This window comes from Monodelphis domestica, chromosome 1 (genome assembly GCF_027887165.1).
Source record: "Monodelphis domestica isolate mMonDom1 chromosome 1, mMonDom1.pri, whole genome shotgun sequence".
In the NCBI taxonomy this organism is placed as follows: domain Eukaryota; kingdom Metazoa; phylum Chordata; class Mammalia; order Didelphimorphia; family Didelphidae; genus Monodelphis; species Monodelphis domestica.
In genome coordinates, this window is record NC_077227.1 from 648,537,457 (window position 1) to 648,562,183 (window position 24,727).

General features: G+C 34.3%; 1 protein-coding gene across 2 annotated transcripts in view; it reads left to right on the forward strand.

Annotated features, from left to right (window-relative positions):
- Positions 1–24,727, forward strand: part of PPP4R3B (protein phosphatase 4 regulatory subunit 3B) — an 85,155-nt gene that overhangs the window by 25,999 nt on the left and 34,429 nt on the right. For both annotated transcript variants that reach the window (XM_007476808.3, XM_001375122.4), the window contains exons 3-5: positions 1,416–1,514; positions 10,473–11,096; positions 16,328–16,405. In XM_007476808.3, the coding sequence (XP_007476870.1) occupies positions 1,416–1,514; positions 10,473–11,096; positions 16,328–16,405 (801 nt within the window). The remainder of the gene's footprint in view (positions 1–1,415; positions 1,515–10,472; positions 11,097–16,327; positions 16,406–24,727) is intronic.

The following is a 24,727-nucleotide window of genomic DNA, read 5'->3' on the forward strand; positions in this document are numbered from 1 at the left end:
CTTTCTCTGAGCCTCATTGTCTTTTTTTAGTACTGGGTTTAACAGTAATTTATAGGATTGTTTAAGGCAGTCAAATAAAATATTGTTTATAAAATGCCTTATGATTTTTATATAAATGTTAGCTTTGATTATTATTTAAGTACCTTAGCAAGAATTAATGGTCAGTCTGCTAAGTGGAAAGCAACACAGGTGGGAGACAGGTTGATTGACCTTAAGGAGGGGAGGTGGGAGGAGAAAAATTTCAAACATCATCCTATTGTGTAATTTTTTTATTTTTAAACCCTTACCTTCCATCTTAGAATCAGTATTAGCTCCAGAGCAGGAGAGTGGTAAGGGCTAGGCAATGGGGGTTAAGTGACTTACTCAGCGTCACACAGCTGGGAAGTGTCTGAGGCCAGATTTGAACCTAGGACCCCCAGTCTCTAGGGCTGGTTCTCAATCCACTGAACCACCCAGCTGCCCCCTTAATGTGTAATTTATGATGAAGGTTGGGTTACTCAATTCTACTTTTCTGCTACTAAGAATTTTTTTTATCCATTATAGTATATATTATTTAGGAGATCGTTTATGTAATATAGAACTACTATTTTTTTGTTCTCAAGTAATTTTTATATTCAAAGAGGGATAGCAAACCTTTTAGAGATGGAATGCCTGTCCCCACCCCCATGCCACCACCCCACTTCATTCTCCAGGTCTATCCCCTTTACTCCAGACAAGGGAAGGAGGAAGTGCTCCCATTGGGCTGCTGGGTAGAAAGGTGGGTGATGAGAGACATGTGGGGGGGTGGCCCCAGCACTCAGCTCCATTCCAGCTATGGGCCATGCTGTGTATGCTCCCCTCAAACCCAGCTCTTTTCTGACCCCACCACAGGAATCACCTTCACCACAGATTTAACAGGCTGCTATTTGTGTCACACACTCATTACAGCATGTGAACTGTCCCTCACCCATCCTTCACCCCTCCTAGCACCTTACCCCAGACAGGAGAGGGAGGAAGCACTCCTGTTGGGCTACTGGGCAGAGGGAAGCTGGAAGTGAGGAATGTCATCAGGCTTATGGAGAGGGGGAGGGGAACAGCTCCACTGCAAGTCCCTCTGACTTTCTAGTAAGGAACTCTGGCAGGCCACAGCAGCCATGTCCACAGAGTGGACTCTACATGCCATAGGTTCATCATCACTGATACAGGTTAATTTTAGAAGTTATGCATGAACTAAATCACATATTAATTACATATACTTAAATAGATAGCTTGAATATTTTCAACATTCTGTTCATTATTTCTTACTCCTTAATGTATTTAACTTAAACTTTTCTTAAGCTATTTTAAATTTTTAATTCTTTAATTTCTTTAATATGCATTACTTGAGTACATTTTTGTCTGGAGATTTTAAGAAAAAATCTTTTCTTTTTAAACAGGATACATTAATTGTTTGGTCAGAAGCTGAAAACTATGATCTGGCTCTGAGTTTTCAGGAAAAGGCTGGCTGTGATGAGATCTGGGAAAAAATTTGCCAGGTATGGTTCTTTTATTACTAATGATCATAATGCCTTTACAATGAGTCTGCTTATTAGAGAGGTTTTACTTTTGCTTTTTTAGTTGTGAATAAACATTTTAAAACTTAAATTAGGAGAGAATTTAATGAATAGTATAAAGTATTGACTTGACAGTCAATATGGGTACTTTTCATTATTAACAATAAGAAAAACCAATATATGTAGTAAAAAATTGGTCTCGGTTTCAGAAATAACTTGATTTAAGTGCATATACTAGGCAAGTCATTTAATTTGTACTCCAGGCAACCCTCCAATACTGTAATTTTCAGGGAAGGAACTAACCTAATCTGCAGTGGTAAAAGAAGCTTATCTTTAGGAGCCAACTTCACTGGAAAAAAAATCACTGAACCGGTTAAAAAGAATGACAGTGAATTTTCATGTTCAAAATCCCAACAAGTAGTAGTTCTCCCTCTATATTATTTTATTTCATTCTCTCATTAGCTTTTTTTTTTCTTACCAGCACCTAATGGATTCAATTATCATCTTCACGAATATGAGTCTCAGATCTTTTTGTTCATTCTTAACTTTTCTCTTCAATTACAATTTCATATCTTATTTTCTATAGGACCTCTTCAAATTCCAATTTTAATTTCAGTATATCCAAAACTGAATTAAATACATTTCTCTTCAAACCTTCCCCTCTTCCCAAATTCCTTATTGTCTAAGGTACCACCATCTTCCTAGTCACCCAGGCTGGCAAACTGGAAGTCATCCTCAACTCCTCACTTTCACTCAAGCCCCATAACCAATCAGTTTATCAAGTTCTATCATATACTCCTCTTTTTCTCCACTATAACAATTACCATCCTGGTACAGGCCCTCATCACCTCACACCTGTACTCTTTTAGACTTTAAATATATGTACTTTGTTGTTCTCAATAAAAATGGAAAGTTAATGTTATGACATTTCAAGCAGTTTAAGACTAGAACCTAGGTCTCAATGTAATACAGAATAATTTCTGGCACTACAATTATTCTCTTGTTCATCTTCTAAAAAATTTTGGCTTATCTATTTAGACTCAAAGTTCTTGGTGGGGAGGGGACATCTCAGATAATTTTCTTGGGGGTCTGTATACTTGACAGGAAAAAATAGATTTTTTTTTACTAACCTCTAACTAAAAGTTTAGAATTTCTTTTAATTATTAATGTGTGCAATAAACATTCTGAGAAATGGTCCTTAGTCTTCACCAGACTGCTAAAGGGGCTGGTAACATACATATAAGTTTAAGAACCCTTAGTTGAACTCAGTAGTGGTTCCCCAACCAGAAGATTGGACAATACTGGATATCTGACAACAGTCATATGTTTTCTTGGCTTCTCCACTAACAATATGGGCAACCACAGGATCCACATAGATCACATCTATGATCACATTGAACTGGGCATGCCCAGTGGATGTCTAATCCAGTTCCCTTACTCTAAAGATGAAGATACTTTGGCCCAAGGTGTTGTGTGACTTGCCCATGGTTAGACTAAGCATCAGAGGGAGAATTTGAATCTAGGTCCTTTAAGTCTAGAAGTAGTGTTCTTCTTGCACTGATTTAAGAATAGTTGTGGTAAAAAAAAAAAGACTACCTTATCCCCTTTGGAAGCTTATTTAGGTAACAGGTCATAGTTTTCTAGTTTTTCTAAAAGCTTTTTTCAGTTTCTGGTAATTTGGTGAAGCCTATGAACCCTTTAAGTGCACCAATTAGGTGAAGCTACTCTCTCCATTGTTTTAAGTCATCTCTTAACTGCTAAGACTAAGGATCTTATCTCATCTTTATCTTTTGATACTGTCTACTGTTTCTTCCTCCTACACACTCTTTCCCTGGATTTCTCTGATGGGTTTTTTTGGGGGGGAGGTGTTCCTTAACAACCTTTATTACTTTTACATACTGTTTTGTTGAATCATCCTCTTCTACCTTTTAAATGTGCACTATCCCCAGTACTCTGTCCTGAACCCTCTTTTCTGCCTCTAAATTTTCTTCCCTGGTGATTTTATCAGCTCTAATGGATTCAATTATTATCTCTATGTAGGTGACTTCCATATCTTTATATCCATCTTCTGATTTAGTCTCATTTCCAACGGTCTCCTTCACATCTCTTATGTAGGTATCCCATAAATATTTCCAGCTCAACATGTGCTAAACAGAACTTAAATATTCCCCCAAAACTAGCTGCTCTCTAGACTTCCCTATCTCTATTTATGACACCACGTCATCTATCTAGATTTTTAATGTTGGAGTCAGTTTTGGCCCATCCTCCTTCACTGTTAAAAGTCCTATCTAATCTACTTCTACAACTTCTCTCACACCAGTCTACTTCTCTCTACTCTCAGAGCCTTTACCCTGGTTCAGGCCAGTTTTTTTTTCCATTTTTTAATCAGTAAAAATTTACCTTCTCTAGCCTTCTATCACTTTTTTTTACCCTGCAGAAGAAAGAAAAACAAGCCTTTTGTTACAAACATGTAGTAAAGCAAAATTAATTCCACCATTGGTCAGGTCCAAAAAAAGTCCCAATCTGTATTGAGTTTATTACCTCCCTCTTAGGAGCTAGATAGCAAGCTTCATCATGAATCCTCTGAATCATAGTTGGTTGTTGCATTCATCAGAGTTGTTAAATCTTTTAAAGTTGTTTGTCTTTATAGTAATGTTATTGTACTAATTTTTAAAAATAATTCTACTCACTTCATTCTGCATCAATTCATACAGATCTCATGTTTCTCTGAAATTATCTTCTTCGTTTTTTTATAGCATATTAGTATTCTATCATATTCATATACCATAACTTATTTAGCCTCATAGTTTATTAATTGAATTATTCCAGTAACCTTTTAATTGGTCTTTAAGCCTTCAATCTCTCTTTCCAAATCCTCTACACAACTGCAGCATTGAGATTTCTAAAATATAGATCTGACCTTATTTCTCCCCACCTTAAAAACCTTCAGTGACTTTCTCTCTCTCAACTACTCCATGCCAGTCATACTGTTGTTCTAGCTAATCCCAATATGTAGCATTCCAAATGTGCAAATAGTCTGTGTCTGGAATACACTCCTTCCTCATTGCTACTATTTGAACCTCTTTTTTAATATTCCTTATCTTCCCCGCCTCCCCAGTCACTTTCTCCTTTTTGAAATTATTTTGTATTTATTTGTATATATGTTGTATCTCTTCCATCCCTCAAACTCCTTGAGGCCAGCAAACTAATATATTTTTGTTTCTATATTTTCTCAGTATATACAGAGGAGGAGGAGGTGAAGGAGTATTGGTGGTAGGAGTAATAGTAGTTGTAGTTGTAGTAGCAACAACATATATATCCTATGATATGCCAGGCACTAAGTTGTTAAACACTTTACAAATATTTCATTTTATCCTCACAACAACCCTAATAGGTAAGTACTATTATAATCCCCATTGTTACACTTGAGGAAACAGGTAAACAGAAGTTCGGTAACTTGCTCAGGGCCAAATAGCTACTAAGTCTGAGATCAGATTTGAACTCGGTCATTCCTGACTCCAGGTCCATGCACACTGCATTAAATACAAGTATCAGTATGATGGGGATAAGGATAGCACTAGATCTGCTATTTCATTGGTATAGGGAATTCCCAAATAAGGAAACTTCTCCCAGTGAGTGCAGGCCAGCACCTTCTTGCAAATTATAGTGTTTCCCCAGGACTCTGAAAAGTTCATTACCTAGGATTTACAGAGCTTTCATGTGTCAGAAGAACTTAAATCCAGTTCTTCCTCCCTGATTTCAAAGTGGGCTTTCGGTCTGGTATTTCACATTGCCCTTCATATGATGTACAGAATGACACTTTTAATAATACCTCCTCACAGGATTGATGAGATGAGATTGTGAGTGCATTATACTTTTAAAGTACCATGTAAACAGAAACTGTAATGTTTGAGCAAAGGAAGCTTGCTGTAGTCTTAAGAGCACTAGGCAAAGGGGAATTGATATGAGGCTCCCTTTTACTATGGGATTCCCTTTGTGACTTTAGGCAAGTCTCACTATGAAAGTATTTCCTCAAATCTAAAATGAGGATGATGATAATAATTGCATTACCTATTTAATAAGGCTGTTAGGAGAACCAATTGAGAATCTAAATAGCATTAAAAGCTGCTATTTTTGAGTCATTATTTATGGATTGTTTAAGGATTACTTCAATTAAGTGAACTTCAGTTAAGCAGAGAATACCTTTGGTCTAAAATAATTACATGTCTTAGTTGCATTATAAATATTTGAAATTAATATTATTAACTGCTTTGATCTTAAGGGGTAGTATCTTGATAGTTACTGTAATATTTATGAAAACCACTGGTTAAGAGTTTACATTAGCATAGCTATCTGGCACCCTCAACTACATGACTAAGAACCATGAAAAACAGAATGATTCTGAGAAGAATCAAGACATATGTGATTTGAGTTCATAAACTTTATGCCAAAGTAGACCATTAAATACTGGAGCTTTTTCCACCTTTATATATGTAACAAATATTATCTGTCTATTTTACAAGCTTATATCATCAAATCAGAAGAAGAAAGAGACACACTGACTTTAAGGGAAAATAAGAAGTGAGGGTAGAGAAGACAAAATACAAATGGTAGATTAAAAGAAAGTTAAAGCAGAGCATTCCAGGAGAATGTTATATAGCCACAAAAATTTCTATGTACCTCAGTTGGACTTGAGGAGATCTTTGTCTTTTAATACAGTAATTACTGTTGATCATGAAGACCTTGAGTCATCAGTAAAATGGTATGGTATATTTAGAATACTTATTATAACAGATGTGCAGAGAACATTGTATAGAGGATCTGACCAGAGTTTTGAAGAGTTGGGTTCAATTCTTACCTTCAACATTTACTGGATTTCTGACCTAGGACAAATAACTTAGTACAACTTTCTTACTCTTCAAAGCATTCTTAATTTCTTAAATTATTACACACTCTCTTTTTTAGTTAAATTTTTTTTATTACATTTTTTTGTTGATTACCTTAAAATTACCAGGGATCTCTTAGCCCTTCCCTCCTCTTCCTGCACTAGGGAAGACCTCACTTGACAAAAAGAAATGTATTATAAATATGGCTTTCAGCCATTAGAATTATTCATTGAGTTTTCTAAATATCCAAGGCAAAAGAGTTGTCCTGAAGATCATATGGAATTTTATATATATTTTAAATGCTTTTAAGTAATAAAACATCATGTAAATAAAAGCTATTATAATTTTTGCTGAAATTTTTATTTTTGAAAATTGAAAAGATACTTTTATAATCCACACATAATTTCCCTGTCAGTTATTGAGGGAAATGCTTTGTTGTAAACCACAAAGCATTTTATATATTATAGCACTTAGATAGAACCTAGTTACTATGTATATGCCTCTTGCATGAAAAAAACAAATAGAAATAATGTTAAGGAGAATAGATATCAAAAAGAGTGAACTTTGATTTCATTGGATTCTTCATTTGAGATTGATTATTCTTATTCATCTATTATCAGAACCTTAAAAGTTTTTATTTCAACAATGTGCCATAATAGCAAATTTTTAATGCTAGCCAGAACTCTGACATGTAGGTAGATTTAGACCCATATCTTATTTATTGTCTAAATTTGTTCTTTGAAATTTATAAACCTGAAGAGAGCACAAAATTTCTTCTGGTGTTCAAAAAATTAAATTTTAAACTAATTTTTCCAGAAATAAAATAACAGTATAAATGTAAAATATCAAGCTGTACCTTAATGAAATAGCTTAAACACTAACAAGATTATTAACTATTAATAATGCTTCATCTATAAAAATCATTCAAATATCTATTAAACACCTGTTGTGACCAAGACAGTCTCCTTCCTTCTTTGAATTTCAGTTCCTGGTTCATAGTCTTTGTATCCTAACTCCCACTGTCATACTAAGAAACTTCAACATATATACAATGCTCACATGCTTCTAATGCTAAATTTTCTCTTTACCCTCTCTACAAGATTTTCTTAATTTAGAGCCTATAAATCCTTTAAGGGATCTATGGATAGACTTGGGGGGGGGGGAGCTATATTTTTATTTCACTAATTCTCTAACTGAAATATAGTATCTTTTCAAGTATTGATGTAGAAAACAAACATTAGAAATCAATTCAATAGGCACTTATTAAGATCCTACTTAAGTGCCCCAACACTATTCTGACCCTTAAAGGGTTCATAGGCTTCACCAAATTACCAGAAGGGTCTATGAGTCCAGTTATCATCCATGCAGATAATTCTGAGATCTCTATATCTAATCTTAATCTGTCTCCTTAATCTACCTTACCAACTGCCTTTCGGATTTCTCAAATTGAATGTCTCATAGCCATCTCAAACTTAGCACATCCAAAATAGAATTCATTATCTTTTATCCTAAACCAACCCCCTCCTCCAAACCTCTCTATTATTATCTAGACCAGTTGTATCAAAGTCAAATTGAAATAGATCCCTGCAGCCCCACATATTGACTTGGAAAACCAAAAAATGAGCATTATTTTGTGTTGTATAAGAATGGATAAAAATCCATTTTTTAAGCATTTTCCAATTATATTCTTTTAAAACCTTTCCTTACCTCACAGAATCAATACTGTGTATTGGTTCTAAGACAGAAGAGTGGTAAAGGCTAGGTAATGGGGGTTAAGTGACTTGCCCTTGGTCACACAGCTAGGAAGTGTCTGAGGTCATATTTGAACCCAGGACTTCTTGTCTCCAGGCCTGGCTTTCTATTTTAATGACCTACCTAGGAGTCTCTCCCCCCTTCCCACCATTACTTTTTAATTTGGTTTAAAGGGATGGGAGGGCAGAGGAGAATTTTGCCACCACAAGTTTGACACTAGACAGCCAATAACCATCCTCTCAGTCACCCATGCTCAGTCTTCTTTTCATCCTCAGTTTCTCACTCTCACCCCACATATTCAGTCTATTGCCAGGTCTAGTGGTTTCTACCTACATCAAATCTCTCGTATTCTTAATATACACAGATGTTGTATAGTTCTCATCATCACTTGTTTGGACGGTTGCGAGAGATTTCTAGTTGCTCTTTATGTCTTAAGTCTCCTCACTTCAATCCATTCTCCACTCAGCTCCCAAGGTGATTTTTCTAGGGCTCAAGTCTGATAATGTCACTCTGTTCACCTCCATAACTTCATTGGTTTCTGTTGACTCTAGACTCTAGAATCAAATATAAAGTCCTTCATAATGTTGGCCATTCTTAATTTTCCATACTTCTTACACTCTGCTGCCTTTTATACATTCTTATATCCAGCTGTACTCGTCTATTTGCTTGGCTTTGTTCACAATATTCCATCTTGCAGCTGCGTGCTTTTGCACTGAGTAGCCCTCATGCTCTCCTTACCTATGGCCTGGGCTTGCTGAAAGACTCAATTCAAATCCCACTTCTAGGGGAAATTTCTCATTCTCATCCCCTCCTACCCCTGTGTATTTACCTTCCATCCACACTATATTGACTTGAATCTACATATTCTTAGTAGTTCTTCCATTTGAATGTGAGTTCCTGGACAGAAAGAACAGTAGTTTTACCATTTGTTTATCCCCAGTGTAGAAAGTGCTTAATTAATACTTGTTAACTGAAAGAAGCCCATGAATAGTGTGCTCAAGAATATGCAGTACTAGAATATCTAGGTAGCACAGTGGATATAGAGTATCAAGCCTGGAATTGGGAGTTCTTGGGTTCAAATTTGGCCTCAGACAGTTCCTAGCTGTATGGATCTTGTGCACATCACTGAACTCTGATTGCCTGGTCTTTGCTGGTCTTCTGTCTTAGAAGGTGAGAGTTTTATTTTTTATTTATTTATTTTTTGAGCCCTTACCTTCCGTCTTGGAGTCAATACTGTGTATTGGCTCCAAGGCAGAAGAGTGGTAAGGGCTAGCCAATGGGGGTTAAGTGACTTGCCCAGGGTCACATAGCTGGGAAGTGTCTGAGGCCAGATTTGAACCTAGGACCTCCTGTCTCTAGGCCTGACTCTCAGTCCACTGAGTCACCCAGCTGCCCCCATGAGGGTTTTAAAGAAAGAAAAAAACAATTAAAAAGTACCTGGTTTCAGATATTGCTTCTAGCCCATATGATTGTTGTCAAGTCAATCTCTTTGGCCTTTTGGAAGCAACATACAAATTAATTCCCAAGTCATAGTATCTGTGTTTTGACCCAGGGAGTATCCATAATGATAAAAATTATGGAAACTTCAAGGATTGGCATTTTTCTGATGGATAATTGGGGGTATGTTTTAAGGTAAATAATAGTAAGAAGGGAGTTAAGAGATTGCTGTTTGGTGACAGAACAGAAATGTTATATTAGATTCACCTTCTCCTCTAGTACTTTTATTAGAGTTGTATGGTTCTGTTTCTTGTCTGGAATTCTGTGTAACAACAAAATAGTACTCTTACTATTAACTTCCTACCTAAGCTGAAAGGTGTCAAAAAACAAAACAATTCAGTGTAATGTTAGAAGGATAGAATTTTAACTCAATTTTAGATATTGTGGCCTTTGTGCTAAGAATATTACATACTTCTTGCCAGATAATTTTTCGAGGTGAGGTTCTTCATTAAAGGCCTCTTTTCTCTCATCTGGAATTTTACTTGGGTTCACTGGGCCAGTGAAATGTACTTAGACTTATGTATTATTAAGAAAGTTTTTAGACTTGTTTTATTGTCCTCTGAGGACCATTGCATAACAAACATACTTCCTCAAAGTAAATAAAATGAAATTAGGTAAAAATTCTACTTTTAGAACCTTTTGGAAGATTTTTCAAGAAATAAGCTTAGCTTTTTAAAATAAAAATCTTGATGTATTAATTTAGATATGATGTTCTTAAACACACTTGTTAGAATCTATTTCCCAAAATGTTATTCTTGTTAACTGGTTATAGGAAATAACCAGTTGTGCTTATTTTTATTGTTAGGTTCAAGGTAAGGACCCTTCAGTGGAAGTTACCCAGGATCTCATTGATGAGTCAGAAGAAGAACGATTTGAAGAAATGCCCGAAACAAGTCATTTAATTGACCTGCCCACATGTGAACTCAACAAACTTGAAGAGATTGCTGACTTAGTTACCTCAGTTCTCTCCTCACCTATCCGTAGAGAAAAGTTAGCACTAGCCTTGGAAAATGAAGGTTATATTAAAAAACTACTGCAACTTTTCCAAGTTTGTGAGAACCTGGAGAACACTGAAGGCTTACACCATTTATATGAGATAATTAGAGGAATATTATTCCTAAATAAAGCAACTCTGTTTGAGGTGATGTTTTCTGATGAGTGTATTATGGATGTCGTGGGATGCCTTGAATATGATCCTGCTTTGGCTCAGCCAAAAAGGCATAGGGAATTCTTGACCAAAACAGCAAAATTTAAAGAAGTTATACCAATAACAGACTCTGAACTTAGGCAAAAGATCCATCAGACTTACAGGGTACAATACATTCAGGACATCATTTTGCCAACACCATCAGTTTTTGAAGAGAATTTTCTTTCTACTCTTACTTCATTTATTTTCTTCAACAAAGTTGAAATTGTCAGCATGTTGCAGGTAAGTGAGCATGAGAAGATTTTTGAGACATTTACTGTTTACCAAGTTATATAACTTTATTTTGAGCTCTGTTACAACTGTATAACTTTGTTTCTTGTCACGTGTGATATGATCAGTTCTCAGCAGTTTTGGCTGCTGTTTTAAAATAACATATTTGTGTACTTTGATGTAACCATTTAAAATTTTAGATTCTAATATAAAATATCCCATGATGATAAGGAATAACCTAGAAATTATCTAAATAATTTTGTAATCTCTAGAAATGTGATAATTGACAAATGGCAAATGGGGAATGTTACTTATTTTTATAACTTTAAAAAATCAGGTTGTAGATGACAAGCAGTTGATTTGGTCTTTATATTTGGGGGTTTTAAAAAGAATATTCACATAAAATTTGTTGTTGAATATTAATGCAAAAGTAGGAATGATTCCGTTCATTTTAATTTGATAATTTACTTTTGTTTTCTTACTTATGAGAAAATATTTATCAAAACATCTGTTATATGACTAATATACTGTTTTATGAGGCCATCTTTGTGACTTCTCCAACCAATTATCCCTTATTCCATTTTGCTTATTCTAATCTTCTACCATGGTCAGTGGTATACTGGTGCTAACTCATAATTGGTTCGTGATAGCCAATTCTTAAATTTTCAATGTGAGCATTTACTCAGAGGTTAGCAACTACTACAACTAGTGCTTGGTTTACTGTTTTTGTTGATTGTCTAGTCTTAAGAATGTGATGGAGAAAATGTTCGTGCAGATTAAACTTAAAAGTTTGTGGTAATTTATTTTTTTGAGAGCCAGATGTGGATCATTTATCAGCATACCATTGAGTATGACCCTCCCTGCCAGGTTATCTCGTTACGTACAATACATTACCTTAAAACTCCAAAAGTAGGGGCAGCTGAGTGGCTCCGTGGATTGAGAGCCAGGCCTAGAGATGGGAAGTCCTAGGTTCAAATCTGGCCTCAGACATTGTCTAGCTGTGTGACCCTGGGCAAGTCACTTGACCCCCATTGCCTTCTACCTTGGAACCATTATACAGTATCAATTCTAAGTTGGAAGGTAAGGGTTTTTATTAAAAAAACACACACACACAACACAGCTCCAAAAGCTTTGGTGACTCTAAAATAGTAAAACTGCTCATGGGGCCACTCTTATTGCCCATTGGCCCTACTTTGGGATATCCTTATGCTAAAAACAGTCTACCTGCTGTCTTTTCAGCTGGCAGGAGGCCAGGTGCATTTTAGTCCCAGAAAAGTGGAGGTTGAGCAAGCCTAGACTAAGAGATGACAGAGGGTACCATGTGTAATACTTTCTGGTTTTCAGGTGGCTGTTTAGTAATTTAGAAGTATTTCTAAATCATTATCTGAGTATGCCTAAAAGGAATATGACATCACAAATACTGCCTTAGGTGTTTTTAGAATAATTTTTCCCAATTAATAACTTCCCATCTTGATCTGTGAATATTTTGAATATTTGAAAATAAGATATTTTGTCTTTTTTTAATCAAAAGATGGTTATATAACAAATACAGCTTTAAAAAATCAGTATTCTTGATCATGATTACTTCAAAGAAAATCTTTGTAGGTTTGATGAAATTTTTAGATCGTAATTATCTGTTTAATAATGTAATTTTTTTAAAGGGATTATTTCCTAGGTACATACTTGAATTCTTAAAATGGCGTTTAAAACTGGAAATGGTAACCTTAGTCTTTCTAGAACTGGTTATGTTGCTAAGCAATGTTAATATGGGTACCACTAGGTAAAAAGGAAATCTGAAAGGGCAGCTGGCTAGCTCAATGAATTGAGAGCCAGGCCTAAAGATGGGAGGTCCAGTTTCAAATGTGGCCTCAAATACTTCCTAGCTGTGTGACCCTGGGCAAATCACTTAACCCCCATTGCCTAGCCTTTACCACTCTTCTGCCTTGGAACCAATACATAGTATTGATTCTAAGGCTGAAATAAGGGTTATTTAAAAAAAAAAAAAAGAGGAAATCTGTTAGCTTGACACATTGCACAGAGTTCTGTTATGAACAAATTTTAATTAGTTATTATTAGAAAATTCTATCTAAGTGTAAAACTTTAGTTATTTTAGAACATGTTTCATTGATGTGGAAACTTCTCCCCTCAGGTAGATCATAAGACTTCTTTAACTTGATAGATGTTCCTCTGGAGTTACTATGGCTAAATAAATGCATTCTCCTGTGACCAACCAGGCAATAAGCTTTTTAACTTAGTTTGGTTGGTCCTCAGCAAGAAATATAGTCAAGTTAATGGCCCTATTCTTATATCTCATCAAGTTATAGAAGTGATCCTGGGTTTTCAAAGACTAGACCTGCCCAAACTTTGGCATGGCCTGCCAAAGTAGAAAGTCCTTAAGTAAAGTTGTATAATGTAATAATCATTCTAAATTATAATTTGTATGGGCTGGTTAAACCCTCATGGTTTCTATGAGGCCATAGTGGGATAGATTGTGTAACTGTCAACTCTACAAAGCTCTAGGCATGTAAGTCTATTCCAATTAAGAAAATAAAAGTTCACAAGATGGAGAGGTTTCCCAATAAACATTCCAAGATCCTATCCTTTCCAGAGCAGGAAATTAACAAACATTTAATAAGCCAGGCTTCACCATAGGTGTTCTAGATACAAAGGTAAAAATGAAACTATCCCTGCCCTCATTATGAGTGTATTTTCCAGGAAGTTGTGATTATATTTCCTTCCAGAGGGACTGGATAGAAAGAGTAGGAGTGTTTAAGGCAAATCTGTTGAACCTACTAGAAAAAAAATTTTTTTTTCTCCTAAAGAATTATTTTGTCATATAGTGAACAACATATATCTGGCACAGGGTGTGGCACATAGTAAATGCTTAATAAATATTTGTTGATTGTTGAATGACTATCATAGTGCTTATTATTGATTCCATTCTATTCAAACAAGTTTTCTTTTTTCTTTTTTGGAATTCTGAAGATGCCTGTGATTTTTTTAAAAAGGTCTATATTTCAGAGCTTTCATTTATACTTGGGGTATAAATAAGAGTCTTAGTGTAGTTTTAAGTTTTAATAGTTACTATTTATTAGTATTTAATAGTAATTAAAGCATAAAACTACACTAGGACTTGAGACATATTGATTACAACTCATTTTTCCTCTTATTTTTCATCAGTAGGTATTGGGGGTGAGGAGAGACTGAAATCTGTTGTTTTTTGTTTGGAAAGTGATTATCTTACTGGTAAACAAAATCCTTATGCTTTAAATAAAAACTTGTTATTTTAATTGTTATTTCTAAGTTCGCTTGGCAAGACTTCATGATGCTATTTTAAGTTCCTTACTAGATCAAGGAGAAATTTTTTCTGTTCTTCCTACATAAGATTCCAAGTATTATATACATCACAAATTAAAAATCACAATATATATGCATATCAAATAAGTGTTTCTATTATCTTTTTTGGATCTTAGCACTTTTGGATCCATCAAACTTTTAGTTGCCATGTAAAAATGAAGTTATTTGTTAGGTACAAAGCTGGAGCCAAATACTAACTAGTTCGTAATTTATACTTAGCAAATACTCATAAAACTTTCATGAATATCAGTTTTCGTGCTCTTGCTCTGCCTGCCTAATGTAAAAATGTTTCTAGAGAGAAATTTGCATATATATGTATATGCGTGTGTGTAGGTATGGTTAGATAGATATTAGCATTATCCAACAAAACTAATCAGCACACATTTTTCAAAGTGTCTGGTAAATTGCTTGGTTGAGGAACAGGGAATTCTGATTTAACTGAATTGTCTCTTTTTACTGAGGAGACAAAACCTTTTTATGCCATTGTCATAAAACAACATAGTGAAAAATCTCTTGGCAGAAAAAGTTTCACATTATAGAGATATTATTTACTGTAGAAATTACAAAGTAATTTCCACAGCAGGAAAATAGCCCATCTTCTCATCTTTAATTGAGAAGACTTATTCCTAAAAATAAATAATTGTATCTTGATGTCTTCCCCAGCTCTCTTCCCTCCTCCCCCCCAAAAAAAGAAAAACAGAAAATTACTTTGTAGTAATGAAACTCTTCTAAATGGTTAAAATATGCCCTAAGACAAATTTAGATAAATTAGTGTAACTAATGCCTCATAAGAAATGCTATACACACATTGTTTAATTTCTGATAATGGCTCTATGTGTTTGTTTGCAAGCACTCACACATGAGCATGGTTACCATCTGTCATGTAATTCCCAATTTTAGTGAGGGTTGCTAGGATGTGAGATGTACATCCCTATTATTTTGAAAAGTCATGGTATAATTTGATTTTGCTAACATCAGAATATAAGTAACCCTGTAACTGCATTGCAATCTAAAAATTATATGTTAATGCCTTATTTCCCTATATTAGTTGACAGTTGAGGAATGAGGTGGTCATTTACATTCATATTCAAGATGCCCCAAACCCTAAAAATAGCAAAACTTTTTAAGCAATTTTTTTGTGGAAATTTGCAAATTATATACTTTTCCTTTTATTATGTAGAATACAAATTGTTCCTAATAATTCAGACTTATTATGAATCAATTATACATTTCTAAGAGGTGTACAATATTATTTGCTATTATGCTAAGTGGCTCCAGAGTAGTATTTGTTTTTAGATCTTATATCTTATTTTTTGAGTTTTTCTGTTTTACCTCCAAATTAGGCTATGAACACTTGTTCTTGCTATTATCATCAGTATGCCTACCTCCAAGTAGTACTTCTCCATGCCACCTAAGCCTGAGAAATAATATAACCAATTTTATTAAACCTGTGTTTAGACTAAGGGTAAAAGGATCTCTGAGTCAAGAACTTGAAAGAATCTCCTCTGAGTGAAATGTGCGTGTACTTTTTGGCTTCTGTTTGGCCATTCAGAAACCTTTTTACTTTGTTATTCGTAATTACAGAATTACCAGATTTGAGGCATCGATGCCTATCTAACCATCCATATAATTGTTGTATTTCTAATATTTTGGGTTTGTTGATTTAGTATGGTACTTTTATGTGGAGAACTTAAATTCTGGTGACTTTACAATTGAATAATAAATGTCTCAGAAAGCTTGTTTTCTTGGAAGTATCCTGGAATTTAAATCCACTCTCAGATTTTTCTGTTTAATTTAATGAAAGTGCTTTTGCTTTTAAAAGTCCTATTATGTTTTCTAAATTATGTTTTATTAATATTTTATAGTAATTATTATTTATTATGCAGGAAGATGAGAAATTTTTGTCTGAAGTTTTTGCACAGTTAACAGATGAAGCTACAGATGATGATAAACGGCGTGAACTGGTAAGTATTGATTCTTGAAGTTCAAAATAGCTGAAATCGAGGCATTATTGAACCTTTTTTGTTTTTTAAATCAAGGACAACTATAAAAAATAATTTTCCAGGAGGAAAATAATTTTATACTATTTATGTTATATTTAACATTATGAATAGATTAAAATCAAGCTATATAAAAGTGATTCCTTTCATAGTTTGATGTTTTTGAAATGATGATTAGACATAAAGGTTTGAGGTTTTTTTTAACTATATTAGGAAGGGGGGCAGCTGGGTAACTCAGTGGATTGAGAGCCAGGCCTTAGAGATAGATGGGAGGTCCTAGGTTCAAATCTGGCCTCAGATACTTCTAGCTGTGTGACCCTGGGCAAGTCACTTAATCCCCATTACCTAGCCCTTACCACTTTTCTGCCTTGGAATCAATACACAATATTGATTCTAAGACCCAAGGTAAGGGTTTTTAAAAAACAACTATATTAGGAGAAAGGGGAGATTTGCAGAAAGGAAATTACCATTACTTAGATTGAGTTGGACAAAGATAACTAAAGATAGAAGACAGAACAACTTAAGCCTTATTTTAAAGTTGTTTCCTCTGCTAAGGAGTATAATCTGTTACTTGGAAAGGAAAGAACAAAAATGTCTGGTAGAAAGTTAAAACTTCAAATAAATAAGAAAATTGTAAGAGAGCACCAAATTGCACTTGATTGCTTAGTTATTACCAAGTATAGAACAACGCATACCAGGTTTGTGAGAGAACTATGAAAAAGAGATGTGAGCAAAGTAAAATAGAATTAGGTGGCTTTGGAACTAGTTGAATAACCAGACCCTCAAAATAATGATTAATTATTCTCTTGTGAAGTAGCCTAGGGATATGTGCCTGGCTTTGTACTGTTTAATACTTTTGTCAACAGTTTGAATAAAGGCATAAATGTCATGCTTATGAAGTCTACAAATAGCACAAATTTGGAAGAGATAGCTAATATAGTGGGCAACAAAATCAGGATAAAAGAAGACACTGAGAAGTTGAAGAATACTCTCTGTCGAGTAAATGGAATTTAGTAGGGATAAATATAAAGCTTTATATTTGTTTTCAAAAACTCAGCTTTTGCAGTATGAGCTAAATGGTGTGTTGCTGGATTATAATCTGAAAAAAATCTGAGAGTTTAGCGAACTACAAATTCAGTATGAATCAACAGTAATTCTTTGGCTGCATTAAGAGATGCATAGTGTCCAGAACTAGGAAAGTGATAATTCTGATGTGCTCTCTCTAGTCAGATTATATCTGGAGTCTGAAGTTTAGTCATGGACACTACATTTTTGGAAGGCTATTGACATGCTGGAAAGTTTCTAGTGTCCCCAGTGGTTTCAAGATCATGCTATACAAGGATTGATTAAGGAAACTGGGAAATTTTAGCTTGAAATAGGATAGTCCTGGTTGTACATAATTGAAATAGGATAGTCCTGGTTGTACATAAGTGTTGCCTTCAGAATTTGAAGGACTCTGATAGAAGAGATTAGGCTTGTTCTCCTTGGCTCCAAAAATCAAAGATAAGAATAGATGAAAGTTGTAGAAAAATCATATATAAGGAAGTTATAAAATCAGCCTGATTTCAGGAAAAAATTCCTAATACCAGGGACCACCCAAAAGTAAAATTGATTGCCTAGGGAGATAATTATTTACTTCTTCTCTTTAGAGAGGTCCTTTAGGAAAAACTAGATGACCACCTTTGAAGGATGTATTTGAAGCATATTTTTTTTTTCATGAATATTTCCTGAGGTCTAGTTTGTCTTGAGTCCCTTCCAACTCTGATTCTTTGTGTAATACAGATATGGTTAAGTGTAGAAATGCCCTTAATATTGGAAACAGATAATTTTTTCCAGCTTCAGAGTTTGACTATATCATAAATAGAAAAACTAAAAGTCATTTCTTAAGCTTTGTTCTTCATCAGTAAAATGAAGAAGTTGTACTAAATAATTATTATTTACCTTCTAGTTCTAAAGTATGATTCTGGAAGTCATAACTATACATATACTCATCTGAATAAGTTGTTTTGATTTTGCATTTTTATACTCTTTAAGGCTGGGGTTTAGGGTGGAGGGAGTTAAGGAAGATAACAAATATATTATTTGACTCATTTGGCATTGATGGTTTCATTTTCATGTGTTTCTTTAAGATGCTTCAGAGGGGGTTTATTATCTCGAGGTCTCTTTCACAAAAGTCCTTCTTTGATGCTTCATCCTGGTATGGAGGTGATCCTTTGTTCTTGAAGACTGGCAGTAGATCACAAGCCAATGTACTATATGAGGAAGTGGCATTGACATTAAAAAGAAAGTTAGGAAGAGTGCCTTGAGCTGAACAAAAAACATACAGAAGAAATATTTGCAGGAGGTGACATAATTTTAAAGGCACTCAGTCATTTTTTCAAGATAGCTCAAAGAGGGAAGATTATGAAAGAATACAAAAGATCACAGACAGTGGTTTATCTCCCTGCCCCCTGCAAGACAACCAAAAAGGTATCACCAACTACTGACTTATATGCCTAGTCTCTCATCTCTATACCCTTTATGAAAATGGTCTATACTTACATTGAAGTATCCTTGATAAAAAACAACAGAAGGATTAGGAAAGCTTTTACAACTATCTTTATGCTGCACATAATCTTTATTATCATGTAATTGAAATCTGCCAAAAAATAAGTTCCAATTGTGTCAATTTTTTTTTAAGTATTTAACTTGGTAGGACAAAATGTATCTTTGAAGGTTCTTCTCAAAGAAAATTTCTTATACATATGTTAAACATCATATATAGACTGTGACAGATCTAAGTGTGGAGATAACTTTGTTCAAAAATAAACTGATCAAAAATCAAGAATATCATAAAACAGACAAACATGTTTACTTAAGATATTTTTCAACATCATGGAAAATGATCTGTGCAGAATCCAAGTAAGAGAATTCCCAGTTGATAAAGTGACCCAAGTTCTCCTAAATTGGCAATAACAATGCAGTGAGACCCAGAATACTACACAAACCTATTTAACAAAATCTACAACGGTACCAAAAAATATTGGTCCAACCATCCACACTAAAAATCAAAACATAAAATGTGTATTTGTCCAGAAAATTATAGAATCTGAGTTGGAAGGTACTTCAGAGACCATTAGTACAATCAGTATCTAAATAAGAATCTCCTCTTCAACAAGCTGATAGTCATCTAAATTTTAGTCTTTTGACTTTACGTAGTTAAATAGTTCTTCCTTATAACAAGACTAAATTTGCTTCTTGGTGGTTTATTATTGCCTATAGTTTTGCCCTCAGAACAAGTTTAAAACTCCTCTTCTACACAATAGTCCTATATGTTCTTAAAAAAAAACAACTATCATATCCCCTCTCAAACATCTCTGCATTATCATACATCTCCATTTCTTTTGGTCTGTTCTTCATATAACATGATCTTGAAAATCTTCCACATTCTGTTTGACTATATCTCAAGATTCTTACCCCAGTGTCCTTTCACAAATATTCACAGAACTGAACACAATACTCCAGATACGACTCGACCAAGGCTGATTATATCACCTCCCTATTCCTTGATACTTGCTTCTCTTAATGTAGCCTAAATTCACATTTACTTTTTTTTTTAAGCAAATTCTCTTATGTTATTCTGATGAAAACAGAGAGGTATGAATTAGGTTATACTAGAGTTAGGGGGGGATTTGGAACTAGTAGAATGTCCATACCCAAAGAGCAGTCATTAATGATTCTGTGTCAGCTTGTGGTGTCCTGCAAGTGTCCTCAAGGATCTCTACTTGGCGTTAGGCTCTTTAAGATGAAGTTTAACAAGGACAAATGAAAAATTTCATATAGGATTTAAAAATTCTGTCAAACATTTAAAGAACAATTAATCCCAATACTATACAAACTATTTGACAAAATAAGCTAAGGAGTCTTGCCAGATTCTTTTTATGACACAAATATGGTACTGATATTCAAATCAGGAAAACCAAAAACAGACGAAAACTGCAGACCAATCTCCTTAATGAACATGGATGTGAAAATCTTACATAAGATAGTAGCGGAGAGACTATAGCAAGTTATCACAAGGATTATTCACTATGACCAGATGGGATTTATACCAGGAATGCAAGTCTGGTTTAATATTAGGAAAACCATCTGCATTTTTTTTTTAAACCCTTACCTTCCATCTTGGAGTCAATACTGTGTATTGGCTCCAAGGCAGAAGAGTGATAAGGGCTAGGCAATGGGGGTCAAGTGACTTGCCCAGGGTCACACAGCTGGGAAGTGTCTGAGGCCAGATTTGAACCTAGGACCTCCAGTCTCTAGGCCTGGTTCTCAATCTACCCAGCTGCCCTCTTACCATCTGCATTATTGACTATGTCAATAACCAAACTAACAGAAATCACATGATTATCTCAGTAAATGCAGAAAAAGCCTTTGACAAAATATAACACCTATTCCTATTGAAAACACTTTAGAAAGTATAGGAATAAAGGGGTCTTTCCTCAAAATAATAAGTAGTATTTATTTAAAACCATCAACAAGTATCATCTGCAATGGGGATAAGTTAGGAGCCTTCCCAGTAAGAACTTGGGTGAAGCAAGAATGCCAATTATCACCACTATTTAATATTGTGCTGGAAATGCTAGCAGTAGCAATTAGAGAAGAAAAAGAAATTGAAAGGATTAAAGTAGGCAATGGGGAAACTAAATTATCACTCTTTGCAGATGATATGATAATCTACTTAATGAATCCTAGAAAATCAACTAAAAAGCTAGTGGAAATAATAACTTTAGCAGAGATATTTCCAACAAAACTCAGCAAGAGTGAAAGAGAAACTCCCATTTAGAATCACTATAGACAACATATAGGATTAAAAAACTGAACTTATGCATAAAATAGGGTAAGTTTAGCTAAATAAAAGTTCATCCAATGGAGGTTGTGGAGTCTACTACTCTTAAGCTCAATATGAATCAAAAGTATGATAAAGAATTTCCTTTAGTCCTGAGTAGTATCCTGTTAATTGGAACCATTAGTGACTATTTTGGGGGTATGACCATTCTGGTAATTCCAAATCTACTTTAATATTGCCTAGTTCAATTCTAATAATAATAACAATATTTATATAGCACTTACAATGTGCCAGGCACTGTGCTAAGTGCTTTGCAATTATTATCTTATTTGATCCTCACAACAGCTGTGAGAAGTAGGTTCTATTATTATCTTCATTTTTACAGACAAGGAACACATTAAATGACTTCCTCAAGGTCACATAGCTACGAGTTATTTGAGGCCAAATTTGAACTTAGGTCTTCCTGACTCTAGGCCTACTCTCTAGCCATTATGCCACCTAGTTGTCTATTCCCTTCCTTTACATAAGAATAACACAAAGATCTTGTCAAAATGTTTTACTAGTGTCTGAGTAAAACTATTATAGTATTGCTCCCACCTAGTGGTATAATATCTCTCAAAAACGGAAATGAGTTTGGTCTGGCATAGTCTGTTCTTGATGAAGCTTTGCTAGCTTTGTAACCTTCACTTCCTCTTCTGAATGTTCTCTAACCATCCCTTTAATAACATGTTCTAGAATTTTGCCAGGAATCCAAATTGAAACCAAATTGAGACACTCACTGAAGTACAATTTGCAAACTTAATTCCATCCTTTTTTTTTAAAGTGATATTTAACTTTCTCTAGATTTTTGTTTCCTATTCTCCAGGATCCATCATAGATCCCTGACAAAGGTCTAGGAATTTTATCAATCCATTGGCAGTTATTAAGTGCCAGGCACTAAGGATATCAATCCAATAATTTGCTTAGGACCCTGGATTTAGTGCATTTGGGTTCGGTGATTAACTCATCAAGTATAATTAGGTGCTCTCTTATTTTTCTCCCCATTTATCTTGAGTTTCCACTCACTATTAGCCATTTTTATTTTATCCTGAATAGTTCAAAGATTATACTCTTGAGAAAGAAAGCAACAGTTTTGCAGTTCTGCCTTTATTTTCTAAGCCACCCCAAAGAGTAATCCTTTATATTTAAAATATCTTTTTCTATTTTTTTAATTGTTGAGAGTCACTTTGCTTACTTTAGCATTTAGTCAGCTCAAATTCATTCCAAATTTTTGTATTCTGGATGCTTTTGCATTAATTTTCCATCACCTCCACTTCCATCTTCATTATTTATTTTTTATAAAAATATATTTTTATTGATAGCTATTATTTTTATCAACTAGATTTCTCAATATTCTTTTCCCTTTCTCCTCCCATAGAAACGTCCCTTATAATAAATAATTTTTAAAAATTATTGCTGTCTTCTGTTTCTTGTTATTTATCCCAAGTTTCATTCCCATTTCCTCTCCTAAGGAGCCAACTTCTATAACCATTGGTATTTTTAAAGATGGGAAAAATCAGTACAATTGATTGACAAATTAAAATAGGTGGAACATCTATGGACCCACCTTCATATTCTTATGTCTTCCTATCTCTTCTTTGGGATCATGGTTATTCTTTGTAATTCTTCAACATTTGTTTTCATCTTTTTGGTGGTGTTTCCCTTTACATTGTTGTAGAAATTGTGTATATTGCTTTCTTCTTCTCTGATTATCTTTATTCACCAAATATTCATTTATAGCTTGATAATATTCCATTATGTTAATTTACCACAATTTTTTTTAGCCATACCCCAGTTGATGGGCATCTTCTTTATATTCAATTATTTGCTACCAAAAAAATTGTGTTACTACAAATTTTTTGTCAGTGACCTTCTTAGATTATATGCCTAGTGTAGGATTAAAGATTTTAGCTATTTAGTTTGCATCATTTCCAAATTGCTTTTCAGAATTATTTTACTAATTCATAGTTCCATTAATGGTGGAGTAGTATGTCTTTCTACAACACCTTAAGCATTGACTCTGCCCATATTTCGTCATCTTTGCCAATTTTCTGGGTATTAGGTGAAATCTTATGTCTGTTTTCATTTGCCTTTTTCATATTATTAATGTTTTGGGTCATTTTTTCATATACTTGTTAAATTTGTAATTCTTTTGTATAGGTATCTTAAAATTTTGCATTGATTGATAAATTTCCTGTGCATCCGCATCTTCTCTACATATCCTTTTTGCTCCTCTGTAGCATTATTATTTTTTTTTTTAATTTTTGTCTCTTCAGAATGATGAATTTCATTTTGGGGAGTTTCTCATCCTTCCTGAGCTGATTTTACCTTTAAAATTCTAATCTGTGAAATACTTGCCTTCCTTTCTCTGAACATTTGAAATTTGCCTTACTAATAAAACTTAGGGTTTATGTTTGAATTATGGCTTCCTTTTTTACCTCTTTCATAAATTCTAAGATAAAGTGATTACTTCTCTGGAAGGGTCCCATCGTTTCTATCCAAAAAACCACTTTTCTTTCTTGTTATGAATCAGATCCAGAAGTTATTCCCCCTTTTTTGGTTCTTGGTTCTTTTACTTCTAAAGAGTAAAATTATTAAGGCAAATAAAGATTATTATTAGCTTTTGGCAGAGAGAAAGTGCATGGAAATGTCTTGATAATCAGTCTCTTATTATTACAGTAAAGCTTATGTAGCAGCCTTCTGTTTCCTGATCTTTTCATCTGTTTCCTCTTTATAGCCATGTGGTCTGTACAGTTATAAAGATCAAATGTGTAATTAAGTAAAACAGTTTATAAATCTTAAAAGCAGGATTTTACACTTCAGCTATGATTATCTTTAAAACAAGAACTGAGAGCCCAGAGAGAGTCAGTGAACTTAGGTCACAAAGCTAGAAAGAAAAGGTGGGATTCAAACCCAGGACTTCTCACAAACCCATTTTCTTCCTTCCTATGTGTCCTCTCAAAGAGTAAAAGCAATCTTGGAATTGAGGGCCAAAAATAAGAGTGATCTTAGGTATAGAGTTGGAATTTATATTAAATATTATTTTTCTTCAATTTCTTAAAGATCACCCAGTCCTACCCCTTCATTGTTATTATGCCTCTGAGCTCAAATTTGCCACCTTAAATTTTGATCTGTAGTTCTACTGTGTATATTTGGTATGCAAATTTATATATAAACTTCTCAGGTGATGGTCTTTATTCCTGTCTCTTAGATTTTGTCTCTTGTGACTTGCTGAGTATCTTCTTTTCCCAACAAGTTGGCTATTCCTTATGCTATCTAGGTTGATGGTGGTGTGTGTGGGGGTGTGGGTGTGGGTGTGGGTGGGTGTGTGTGTGTACTTTCTTTTCCCCTTCCTTTTCAATTTAAAACACTTTGATAAGATTCACAAGGCTACTGGCAAATGTATTTTTCTAGCCCTTGTG